At 31.4% G+C, this 12,565-nt stretch overlaps 1 protein-coding gene across 3 annotated transcripts in view; it reads right to left on the bottom strand.

Moving 5' to 3' along the window:
* The window catches only part of LOC111691990, a 26,440-nt gene that overhangs the window by 3,477 nt on the left and 10,398 nt on the right, over positions 1-12,565 (bottom strand). The window contains exons 3-5 of one of the 3 annotated variants that reach the window (XM_023455587.1): positions 3,032-3,247; positions 938-2,914; positions 47-640 (exon numbers count right to left, since the gene is read on the bottom strand). In XM_023455587.1, coding sequence (XP_023311355.1) covers positions 972-2,914; positions 3,032-3,170 — 2,082 coding nt within the window. In that variant the 5' untranslated portion in view covers positions 3,171-3,247 and the 3' untranslated portion in view covers positions 47-640; positions 938-971. Of the gene's footprint in view, positions 1-46; positions 2,915-3,031; positions 3,248-12,565 lie in introns of those variants that run through there. The other 2 variants (XR_002763110.1, XM_023455586.1) reach the window with 2 other exon arrangements.

The raw sequence follows: 12,565 nt of genomic DNA, 5'->3' as shown, positions 1-12,565 counted from the left end.
ATACCTAAAAACTTTGTGGATAATCTTATTGCTTCGTTAAGCTGAACGTCTAATTCTTCTACAGAATCTAGATTTGCGTTTAGATTATAATCAGATATTATTTTTCTATATGACTGAGATTTGTTTGGATCCCACCTAATAATAGTTTTATCGCGGTTGACTAAATCCACATCAGTGTTTTCATGCAGCTGATATTTGTTTTCTAGGGATACAACACAGCCAAAATGATCAGAGATAAAGGTTTTATTAACATAAAAGTTTGATATTAGGTCCCTACTACTAAAATTTACCCAAACAAGATCTATCACACTACAGCCCATCCGTCCAATATATGTATAACACCCCTGGTAATCTTCATATCTGCCATTCAGATTGAAAAAGCTTAGATTTTCTAATGATTCTACGAGGAGTGTGCCTCTTGTGTTAACTACCCGATCCATTGATTCGCGAGGCTCCAAGGGAAAATCATTATCTAAGAGGTTGTCTCCGCTGAGGCAATCCAGACACCCTATCCTCGCATTGAAATCCCCATATAAAACAAATTGATCATTGGGAAATTTGGCACTTATTTCTCTAACCGTTTCTTCGAGCATCGCTATACATGTGCAATCATCCAACCCAGGTTTAAAGTATACAATACCTATAATTATAAAAAGATTAACTATCTGTATTCGAACAAATATCCACATGTTACATATATTAACAATGTTTGCTGATTTTATTACAATGGGTTTTGAGACAAGAAGCAGTATACCTCCACTACCTCTGCCTTTTTGTTTATCTTTTGTTGCTGGGCTATGAAAAAAGTTATAGTTATCTAATGATTTAGGAAGTTTAGGTTCGGCAGAGGTAATCCAGGTTTCTACTAGACCAATAATTGGAAATTTATTTAAAAGGTTAATTTCTTGAATATCCATATCATTTAAGCTGTTTATACCTTGACAGTTCCAAAAAAGTATATCAAGTGATTGCTACTGACTGGTAGCTACGCCAGGTTTTGGCACTTTTCCGGGAGGGAGTCCCTGGGGTGATCTTTGCTCACGGCTCCTTTTTGCATTGGGTATTTGTGCTGACACGTCTACAATTATCGGTATTTTGTTAACATACTTGATTGTAAGATTTTTATTTGTTTCCAATTTTTGTTGCAGTTCTTTACGCAGTTCATTGAGGTGGGACATTTGGTTGGGAGTCATGTCCTGTTTTATTTTTATTGCACCTGCATGAGGCGGTAGTTTATTTTTATTTTTTAGTACATTGAGGGCTGTTTCTGCATTGTTAAATATAATCTTATAGGGCCGGGGTTTATTTTCAACCACAGTCTTGCCTAATCGTAGTCCGGTCATTTCATTTAATTTGCACTGGAATACTCTGTCCATGAGAGATGGATGGTCACTCGCAGTATAACCTGCGGGAATATTGTCCACTATTTCTGTCCATCGTGCATTGGTTGTCATCGTAATGAAAAGGCTGGGTGTACCGAAGCGTCCAACAACTGCCATGGCGTCCTGAAATAGCTGTTGTTGGTATCGGGGAGATCCTATAAAGCTTGATGGTAAAATGACCATTCTACCCAATGTTGCGGCCTCGTCATCCTCATTGCCTTCCTGGACCCTACGATGTAGATAATTGGCCAACCCAACATATTCTGTCACTCTTAACCTCTCTTGGTTGCGTAATATATATTTGATACGATTATTTTCGATTTTGATATACGCAGCGACAGCAAATTGTTGTGTTAGTCTGCCTCCATATTTAAGTCTGAAATCATTATTTCTAATTCCAAAACGATGCGCATAATACTCGCATAATGTTATATTGCGATTATTATTTCTATGGGGCATTCCTATATACCATCCCGGTTCTCCTTGAGGAAACAGTAGAGGAAATACTAATGGATCATTATGCTCACTTTCCTCTGAGACATTTTGGAACCTGGTGGGTTCGTCGCGTACATAAATACGCATATTAGGAGTTGCTGGGGCGTCTGGCATTAAATTGTACACAGCTGCAACTTCTTCGACTCTAGGTAAATCGTATTGCCTTCTGTTCATTCCACGAACATTTAACAATTCTAATGTTATATTTGGCATTTGTAAAGGGAGAGGTTCTACGTTATTACGAACGGCTTCTGCTCGAAGTATGTCAATAGTTTGCCGTTCTAAATTGTAACGTTCTCGTAGGTGCATATATGCCCTAGCATAGGGATTTATATCCCTTAGCAATTGTTCCAAAAGAACAATTAATCGTCTGTCTAAGACTTGATTATTGTTTTGTGCTCGGGCATTGACGGCATCGTCTGGATCTAGAAAATAAATAGGTCCGTAGCGTTGCAACGGCTCATTAACATTTACATTGGAAATGTGGTGATATACTTTTCCTCTAACAGAAAAGACATATGGACCTCTTACAGGGAGATCTCGTAGGTTTGCCTCTAAAGATACAAACTGAAAACTATAATTATATAATAATATATACCTTCTGAAATGGGCAGACAAAGGATGTAAGCCTTGAAACAAAGCTGCTAAAACATCAGGCATAGGTGGTAAATTTTCTAAAATTACATTACCTTGTTGACAGCATTTTGTATAGTGTCCACGACTTGCGGGCTCTACACGAAAATAAAAAGCAGAACAATGAATACAAATTTGATCGAGTGGACCTAAATTGTAAGTTCCGCCTAGTACAATTCTTTCGCTAGCCAGAAGGTATGTTGGTAAGTGATTTTCGATATTCCGTAGACGTTCTATATCTTGTTGAATGTCTTCTCTCGTAGGAATATCAGCTATGGCGGCATCCATTTGATTTGCTGTTTGTCTCCGATTGTTAAATGGTAAATCAGCAAATTCATTTTGGAGGTCATCTAATAAAGATGGAGATAATTCAGGAATTATCTCATCACCTATGTTCTCTACATCTGGAAAGAAAAGATTAAAAAAAAGTAATGATTTATAAAGGTAAATGATTTTGACGGTTATATAATTTATTCTATATTATTTATTAGTAACGATAATAAATTAATGAAAGGACTAACCAATTTCTATAACATCTTGAGGCATTGGTGGGGTTAAAATTGGTACAGGAGTGTTATTAGAATGTGTAGAAGCTGCAACAAGTGATGAAGATCCCGGGAAGTTTTGTTCAATATGAGTATCGGCATTATGATGAATCATAACTTCCACAGTGACGATTTGAGGTGATTCATCCTCAGAATCACTCGAAAATTTCCGTTTTAACAGACGGGTAGGTGCTAAAAAATTGTTAATTTTGATTATAGTTTAAATTTAATGTTTTTGATTTATAACATTCCAGTTTATTGAAAAATTATTAAATGAAATTAAATTATAGAATGTATATAGATGTGTTTATTTAGTGACATGCAATATATTATTTTAAAACGGTTTAATTATTTTTATAAAAAAATATGAAATATGCAGGTTTATTATAATTTAGTTTATTGAAAAATTATTAAATGAAATTAAATTATAGAATGTATATAGATGTGTTTATTTAATGACATGCAATATATTATTTTAAAACGGTTTAATTATTTTTATAAAAAAATATGAAATATGCAGGTTTATTATAATTTTTACAGGTCTTAGAGATATTGATTTAGTTAATTTTTCAAGTTTTTAAAGTTTTTAAGTTTTTAAAATACGTACAATATAATGAAAATTGTTATAATGAAATTTCTGGAGAGATTGGAGAAAAATATAAGTTTATTTTTGACATAAAATATAAACGTCGTTCAGAATGTTAAGGTTTTTTTGTTTGTTTTCGCTATATTTTTTTTCTAATGATTTTCAGAAAATGCACGTTTTATGGAACGTCATAATATTTGCTACAAAAGAGGTATGTTTGTTACATCTTTTTAAAATATAATGTATCAGACACGAATATATTTGAAATGTCTGTTGTAATATTTAATAACAATACCTCGTAGTAGTATTATCATAAATTGATAAATTTGTATATGAAATGAAAACATCGGTAGGATTGTTTACAGAAATATAAGGTATTTTTGGATAATATTTGAAAAAGTTGCAAAGAGATATATAGGTTTCAAATGATTTCAAGTGAAAAAGATATATTAAGAATTTTTGAGAAATAAATTTTATATAGTATAGTGAGCTTTTGTTTAATAATATTGAATTCAATTAAAGAGGATTCTTTAGATTTGATGAGATCAAAAATAGTCAGACAAATAAGCGAAAAAATTTCTAATTCTTATATTACTTTAAGGGGACAATTTTTATTTAACAGAATTATATAGGGTGATTTAGGTTTAATCGATAGAACAGGTTAAAATAATGTTTATTCATGATATAAACTTTTTTCGTATTGTTTCGGAGATAGAGGGCGTTGAAGTAGATTTTTTTCCCGCTTTTTCCCCATAACTTTTGAACCACTCATCCGATTGAGATGAAATTCGGAACACAAACACTCCTTTTGATCTTACATAAGCTACTTAAATTTGAACCATCACCCTTTTTAGAAGTGTATTTTGTGTGTTATCCCCTCCATACATCATTTTAAAACTTAAAAAATAATAATTTTAATAAAACAGGTGCATACCACTTTTGTTTTGTCAATTTTGAAACTGTTTCGTCTCTCGTTTTTTTTTTCGATATTTGGCCTTGTTTCTGAGATATTCAATGAAATTCGTGACAATGTAGTGCTCCAGCTCCATAAATTTTATTTAACGTTATAGCAACCCATGAGAAACTAAACTCGATTTGTATAAACGTGAGACGAAGTATAGACGTTTGTGAAAATCATGGTTAAAAGTATTATTTCAAAAGTATTTTTAGTGTTAAGAAATGGGGAAAAATTATCCTACTTCAAAGCTCTCTATCTCCGAAACGATGTGATTTAAGAAAAAAGTTTATACCATGAATGAACATTATTTTAACCAGTTCTATCGATTTATGAAGTTATTCGGATTGAAACCTGAATCACCTTGTATAATGGGGTTGAATAATTTTGATCTGTAAACTTATTTTATTACAATGTTATTATATTATATACATTAGAGAAATATTTGAAATGATTTAATAATATTATTTAGAGCAAATGATTAGAAAATTTATGGTACTACTTAATATATAGGGTTATGTATTGTACTATACATTGAGCTTAGGTAAGCTTAGCTTTGTAATAGAATTAAATAAAAAAAGAAAACGTTTCCATAATATATAAATTGATTTTAATAAGTTACTTTAGTGCCATTTTTCTTTCAAAACGAGTTTTATTTAATTGTAAATAATGTTTTCAACTTTTTAAAGTATTTCAATGAAAAATGCTATAATGGAGTTTACGGGATTGTTATAGACAATTGTAAGCATATTTGTTACTTTGAGAGTTAGATATATGAAGATATTCCAATGTAATTCAATATCTCTATTAAATTTGAACTTTTGTGAAACTATTTATACGATATGAGAGAAAAGAAAAGGAAATATAACGAGAAAATTGTCAAGGAAATGGAAAAAGAATTTAAATTGAAAAACATCAGAAATTTATACCAAGGACTCAGAGCAGAAACAAAAGGGGGTTTGTACATAAAACAATAGCATTCAAGAACAAAAGTGGAGAATTATTATTAGACAGTAACAAAATAGTAGAAAGATTTGTGGAAGTCTTCGATGAGCTACTAAACGTCCAGGAGGATAGGGATGAGGAAGAACAGGTGCTGGAAAATTATGAGAGACAAGTACAAGAAGAAATAGAAAGACCACCATCTAAAGAAAAAATAAGACAGATAATCCAAAACTTGAAGACCAAAAAAACTCCAGGGATAGACGAAATAACAAATGAAATGTTTAAATATGGAGGAGAAGAGCTCTGTGATAAAATCCACAAGTTAATAGAGAAAATTTGGACACAAGAAAAAATTCCGCAGGCATGGACAGAAGCAGCGGTCTGCCCCATCTATAAAAAAGGCGATAGATCGGAATGCGAAAATTACCGGGGAATAGCACTACTCAACGGGGCCTATAAGATATTCGCTACGTATATAAAAGAAATTTTATCAAAACATATGGAGGAGACAATAGGAGAATACCAATGTGGTTTTAGAAAAGGCAGAGCCGCAACGGACCAGATTTTCACCTTACGTGAAATACAAGCAGAAAGTTATGAATACAAAAGAGACACATTCGTGTTATTTGTGGATTTTAAACAGGCGTACGATAGGATAAATAGAAATCAACTTTGTAGAGCATTACAAGAAATAGGAATTAAAGGAAAGCTGTTAAATTTGATACAACTAACCCTAAAGCATACTGAAAACAGAGTGAAGTTCCAAGGAAAACTATCAGAGAAATTTGAAGTGAAACAAGGAGTAAGACAAGGAGACCCGATCTCCTCAGTGCTATTTAATTACTTACTGGAAAAAATAATAAGAGAAGCAAAGATGAACAGAAATGGGTTGCTTTTCCACAAAAGACACCAGTGTCTGGCGTTCGCGGATGATATTGCAATCGTAACAAGAACACAGCAAGAACTGAAAACAAAACTAAAACATCTTGAGAGAGAGGCCCGAAAAGTAGGATTGCAGATAAACGAAAATAAAACAAAGTATATGACATGGACAGATAAAGAGTACAAAGTAGGCAATAAATTGACAATAAGAACAGAAAATAACAAAGTATACAATTTCGAGGAAGTAGAGGAATTCCGATATCTAGGCACAGTGTTCTCCAGAAGGCCAGATATAAAAAGAGAGATACAGGCAAGACTGATGGCAGGAAACAGATGTGTACATGCAATGAGGAGACTTTTGAAAAACAAAGACATGACTCAATCACTAAAAATAAGGATTTATAAGTCAATGATAAGACCTATAGTGATGTATGCAAGCGAAACATGGGTTTTAAGAAAGGAAGAGCAGGACAGACTAAGAGTCTGGGAGCGTAAAATATTAAGAAAGATTTATGGAGGAAAAGAAGTAAACGGTATGTGGGAAAGACGTACTAATAATGAAATAAAAGAATTATACAAGGAACCAGACATAATAGGGGTGATAAAGGCACAAAGAATTAGATGGTTGGGACATATCACGAGGATGCATCCAGAAAGAGTTCCCGCAACAATAATAAATGGTAAAATAGGAAATACAAGAAGACAAGGAAGGCCGAGAGTCAGGTGGAAGAAGGAGGTGGAAGACGACATGCGACAAATGGGAGTACAAGGTTGGAGGGAAAAAGCTCTGGACAGACAGGAATGGAAGAAAGTGGTCAATCAAGCCATGGGCCTACTAGGCCTGTAGAGCTAGTTTATTATTATTATTATTTATACGATATAAATCAACTTGTCACTATTTGAATATTAACATGTACATGTAATTATTTTATTGGAAGTTTCGTGGAAAAAAAATTTACATCAGGGCATATATAAACTTTTGAATAATGGTAAATCCATCTAAATTAAAAATGTATAGGATGTTTTTTAATAACGTGCAAATATGTAGAGGTTATTCTTGGGTCCATTTTAAGAAAAAGAACTTCATATGAACATATGTCCTAAGAATTTTAATTTTTGAATTAGGGTGCTAAAGTTTTATAAAAAAACATTTTTTTATGATAACTGGTATTACCCTAAATATTCTTTCAAATTTGGTACATGTCTTCTATTCATCGAGATGTATTTTCTGATGTACAAACAATTTTATTATTTTTGCCAGTGTCGTTTGTACAGGTTTTGTACTGGTTTTGTACTGAATATTTTTGAAGAAAAATAGAAGGCGTGTACCAAATTTGAAAAAATATCTAGGGTAATACCAAAGTTAGAATAAAAAATTGTTTTTTTCATAAAACTTTAGCAGCCTGTAGTTCAAAAGTTAAGACTTTTAGGACGTATTATGTTCATATGAAGTTTTTTTCTTAAAATGGACCCAAGAATAACCTCCTTAAATATTAGCACGTTATTAAGAAACACCCTGTATAGTTAATTAAAGTGTAAATTTAGCATAACAATGAAATTTAATTAGGACACCCCCAAATACTGGGCTGTATGTAAATGACTAATTATGGAAGAATATTGAAATTCGTTAGTTAAGATTTATTTGTACTACTGTATTAGTAAGTTGAAAAAAGGTCCCGAATATCTATATTAGCTATTCCATCAATGTACAGCTTGTACCTTGCATCTTAATTAAAATTGACCACTTAGTGTATGTAAGAAATTTAAGAATTTTTTTTAATGATTTTCAGAAAATGCAAGTGTTTTATGAAACGTCACAATATTTGCTGCAAAAAAGGTATATATTAGTTACATGTTTTTAAAACGAAATGTATCAGAGAAATATATAAGTATTTCAAATTTCTGTTGTAATTTTTAATGACAATACCTCGTAGTAGTGTTGTCATAGAATGATAAATTTGTACATGTAAAAAAAAAAAGGGTGGAATTATTTGCAGAGATTTAAGGTATTTTTGTATATTTGAAAAAGTTGCAGATGTATAGATTTCAAATGATTTCAAGTGAAAAAGAAATAAATTTTATTTAGTATGGTGAGTTTCTGTTTAAGAATATTACACATGTAATTAAAGAGGATTCTTCAGATTTGATGGGACTATGAATAGTCAGATGAATAAGATAAAAAATTCTAATAGTTGTATTACTTAAGGGATATTTTTTTAGCAGAATTATATGTTGAGATGTAATTTAATGTCGAAAATAATATCATGGATTGGAAGGTTTAGAATAGTTTAAAAAATGTAAATTTTTAATGCAGAAATATTGTTAACTCTTTAACGATTTTTAGTAAGTAATTTTCCATTATGGATAGGGACAGTAAATATTTTCACATAAAATTTGATAGATTTGCAGTTTTTTTTGTTTGTTATAACTCCTAGACAACCATTGCAAGTGTATAAAATTATATGTGGGGATAGCCTACTCTAAGTTACAAATTTATCAATTGAAAATTGTTTTCTGAAAATAGTGTCAAAGTTAGAATTTTTTCCATTTAAATTTACAGTTTTTGATTCCTCAGTATATACAGGGTGATTCACAACTTATCCAAAAAAATTTGGGAATAGATGCGGCATGAGAAATGGAGTTAATAACGTAAAAAAATTTTTGTAAAATCCTTAGTTTCCGAGAAAAAAATTATTGAAGTTATAGTACATTCAACCACTACATAGCTTGACAACTGTAGTCTCTAGCGTCATTCGCAATACGCGTGGTGAACCATGTGACTCCTAATACTGAAATCCGTCGTTGCGGTAGTTTTAACCTGTTATCTGTGGTGTTTACAACAGTTTTTTAGTAGTTAGTGTCAAAAATAGTTTGCGTGTACCTATAGCAACTCAGAGTTGATGGATATCGTTTTAATTTATGGTGAAGCAAGACAACATTTATATTATGGTGAAGCATTTGTGTTATGGTGAAGCAAGACATCATTTCTGTTAGTTTGTAGAAAGTGAGTAAGACGAACCCAAATGTGTTTACACGTTAGTGGATAAAATTTTGAACAATTGTTGTTGTAACATCGGGTATGTCAAATGATTTTATTATTTAAAAACACAAATTAATTTTATTAATAATTAATAAAGGCATAAGCATTTGAATTTGCCGATATAAAATAGGTCCTATAAAAATGTATCTATTTCTTTCCTTCGAAAGTTTTTGTCCGTTTTTATCACACCGCCATGCCGGTCGCATTGTGCGAAGTCAGGTTTTACAGTGGACCAGTTTCCAGTGCCGTGCAGAAGTGTATTTTTAAATCAATTTTGAACTGACATTTTTGATTTTTTCTTTACAAAATTGTATTTGTAAGGGTCCCCTGTACATCCAGAATTTTTTTTTAGGATAAGTTCTGAATCACCCTGTATAGATCTCTATGGAACTTCACATGAGGGTAATTTACTTCATTATACAGGGTGTTTGGAAAAAGCGGCACTTCACTTTTAGGGTAGATTTGTCGACTAAAAATAAGACAATAAGTTCATATAAACATGGGTCCACAAATCCACTCCACGGGAGGAAGACACATTTGAAAATGACTGAATAAATGTTTTTTTGCCAATAACTTTTAATTGCTTTGAAGGAGAGGGATAAGTTTTGGGTGATAAGTTACTACTAAAGTGCAAAAAGTTATATGGTAGGACAAAAATATCCAGAAATTAACTGAACAATTTTTTTGATAAAAATGTGGTCACACCCTCCCGGTTTGCACACCATGTGTAATAACCTGGATCAACTAATACCCTCAAATAATTATGTTTCTTAATGGTAACTTATCACCCAAAACGTATCCCTCTCCTTTAAAACAGTTAAAAGGTATTGGCAAAAACCCATTTATTTAAAGTCATCTTCAAACATGTTTACCTCCCCTAGGGTGGATTTGCGGACCCATGTTTATATGAAATTTGTATCTTATTTTGAGTCGACAAATCTACCATCAAAGTGAAGTACTACTATTTCCGAACATCCTGTATATAACTTTTTTATCGAAAGTCCTGTAAAAATAGTAAATGTGTAATATATTTAAATGTATAGTTGTTTTGTTTGATATGAAATACAGGGATTTTTTTATTTGCATGAAAATTTATGTGATTTCAAACNAAGTGAAGTACTACTATTTCCGAACATCCTGTATATAACTTTTTTATCAAAAGTCCTGTAAAAATAGTAAATGTGTAATATATTTAAATGTATAGTTGTTTTGTTTGATATGAAATACAGGGATTTTTTTATTTGCATGAAAATTTATGTGATTTCAAACTATAATTTTAAAAATGGAAAATTATTTCTTGAAAATTGTCTAAGTTAGATTCTTTTCCATTTTTTACAGTATTTACCCCTTTAATATTCCATAGACCTTTTGTAACTTTACGTAAGGCTAGTCTACTTCTTCATTTAAAATTCGTTTCCCAAAAATGGTGAAAAAGTTAGAAATTGTTCTATATATATAAAGTTACAGTTTTTTGTTTGATCCCCCCCTCCAGGGATCCTCTGAAGGTGTATAAAATTATATGTAGGTAGCCTATATCCCAATGGAAAATAGTATCTTGAAAATTGTTTCATTTATTTTTTCCATTTAAATTTTACATTTTCTGCTCCCTTAGTAAATCATAGATGTTTTGCAAAATTATGAAACTTTACATAAGGGTAGTCATAATTCCTTTCGCGAAAGTTGTCTAAATGCTACATATTTTTCTATATTTAAATTTGGTTTTTTGTTTGCTATGAACCTCAAGAATTTTTTGAAAGTGAATGAAATTTTTAGTGAGGGTAGTTTACATCCCAAACTATAATTTTATAAATAATCGTTTTTTGAAAATTATCTCAGTATTTTTCCCATTTAAATCTACAGTTTTTGTCTTTATAGTGTTCCATAGACCTTTTACAAATCCATGAAATTTTACGTGAGGGTAATCTACTTCCCCATAGCAAAATTCTTTTGGTAGAGGTTGTCTAAAAGTAAAAAAATTGTCTATATATGTACATATAAATTAATTTGTTTTTGCTTGACATGGATTGCATACGATTTTTTGAAAATGTATGAAATTTTATGTGAGGGTAGTTTCCATCCCATACTATTCTTGAAAATTGTATAAAAATTTGAATTTTTTTCAATTTAAATTTAATTTTTGGTCTCTTCTTATATATACAGAGTGGGCCACCAGTAACACCTCGGTCGCTAGGGACCAAACGGCAAATCTTATAGAAACCCGTTTAGGTGGGTACGTGTAGGTTGATTACGGCTACATTTTAAAAATATTTTGGATTATACAGGGTGTCTAGGAAAAGCGTACTATATCAAAGTTATGTATTTTACTGCATTATTTAAAGCACCGTAAAAACATAGATGAACTTTATTAAAGGGTCTGCACACCTACGACTTATTGTTTGTGAGATATTTCAATTTTATTGAAAAAGTAGGATTTGCGTAGAAATGTAATATTAGTAATAAAAAAATAATTTTAAGGAAGTAACTTTGGAGAGTGTATTTTAGATCCTTGAAGTTAATAAATTATACTTTAACGTCACTTAGTATTGTACAGGACGTTCAAAAAACTGCTAAATACTTCTTTCAACTTTAAACAGCAATAACTTGGTTATTTTAAATGGGACACCCAGTATATTTTAATTTGGAAGTTATGAATTTTAAAACTCTTTCAAACTGTGTATAGGTTCCCTTTGTCCCCTAGTTCTATTTGTGTCATTTCATGTTTTATCGATTTTTTTTGTAAAATGTATCCACGTGTCTTCATCGAGTTCTTTATTGGATTGGGTTGGGTTCTTCTTGACCTTTCTTTAAGTATAATGAGAAAAATGGTGCACCTTCAAATTTTTCATATTCAGTGAAAAATTATTTAAATCGAAAATTTAGTAATAAATGGATAAGTAAGAATGGTGCATGTCAGTGGCCACGTAGGTGTCCAGACCTCACCGTAATGGACTTCTTTGTTGCGAGCTATATAAAAAATCTTGTATACAATGTTCCACCTATTACTTGCGATGATATTGGAGGGAAGGATTAGAGATGCATTTGCGTGAGAATATCATTTGAAGATAGAATAAGATGCTGTATTCAGGAGAATGGTTATCAATT

This window comes from Anoplophora glabripennis, unplaced genomic scaffold (assembly GCF_000390285.2).
Source record: "Anoplophora glabripennis isolate ALB-LARVAE unplaced genomic scaffold, Agla_2.0 scaffold783, whole genome shotgun sequence".
NCBI classification, from domain to species: domain Eukaryota; kingdom Metazoa; phylum Arthropoda; class Insecta; order Coleoptera; family Cerambycidae; genus Anoplophora; species Anoplophora glabripennis.
This window is presented reverse-complemented; position numbering and strand designations above follow the sequence as displayed.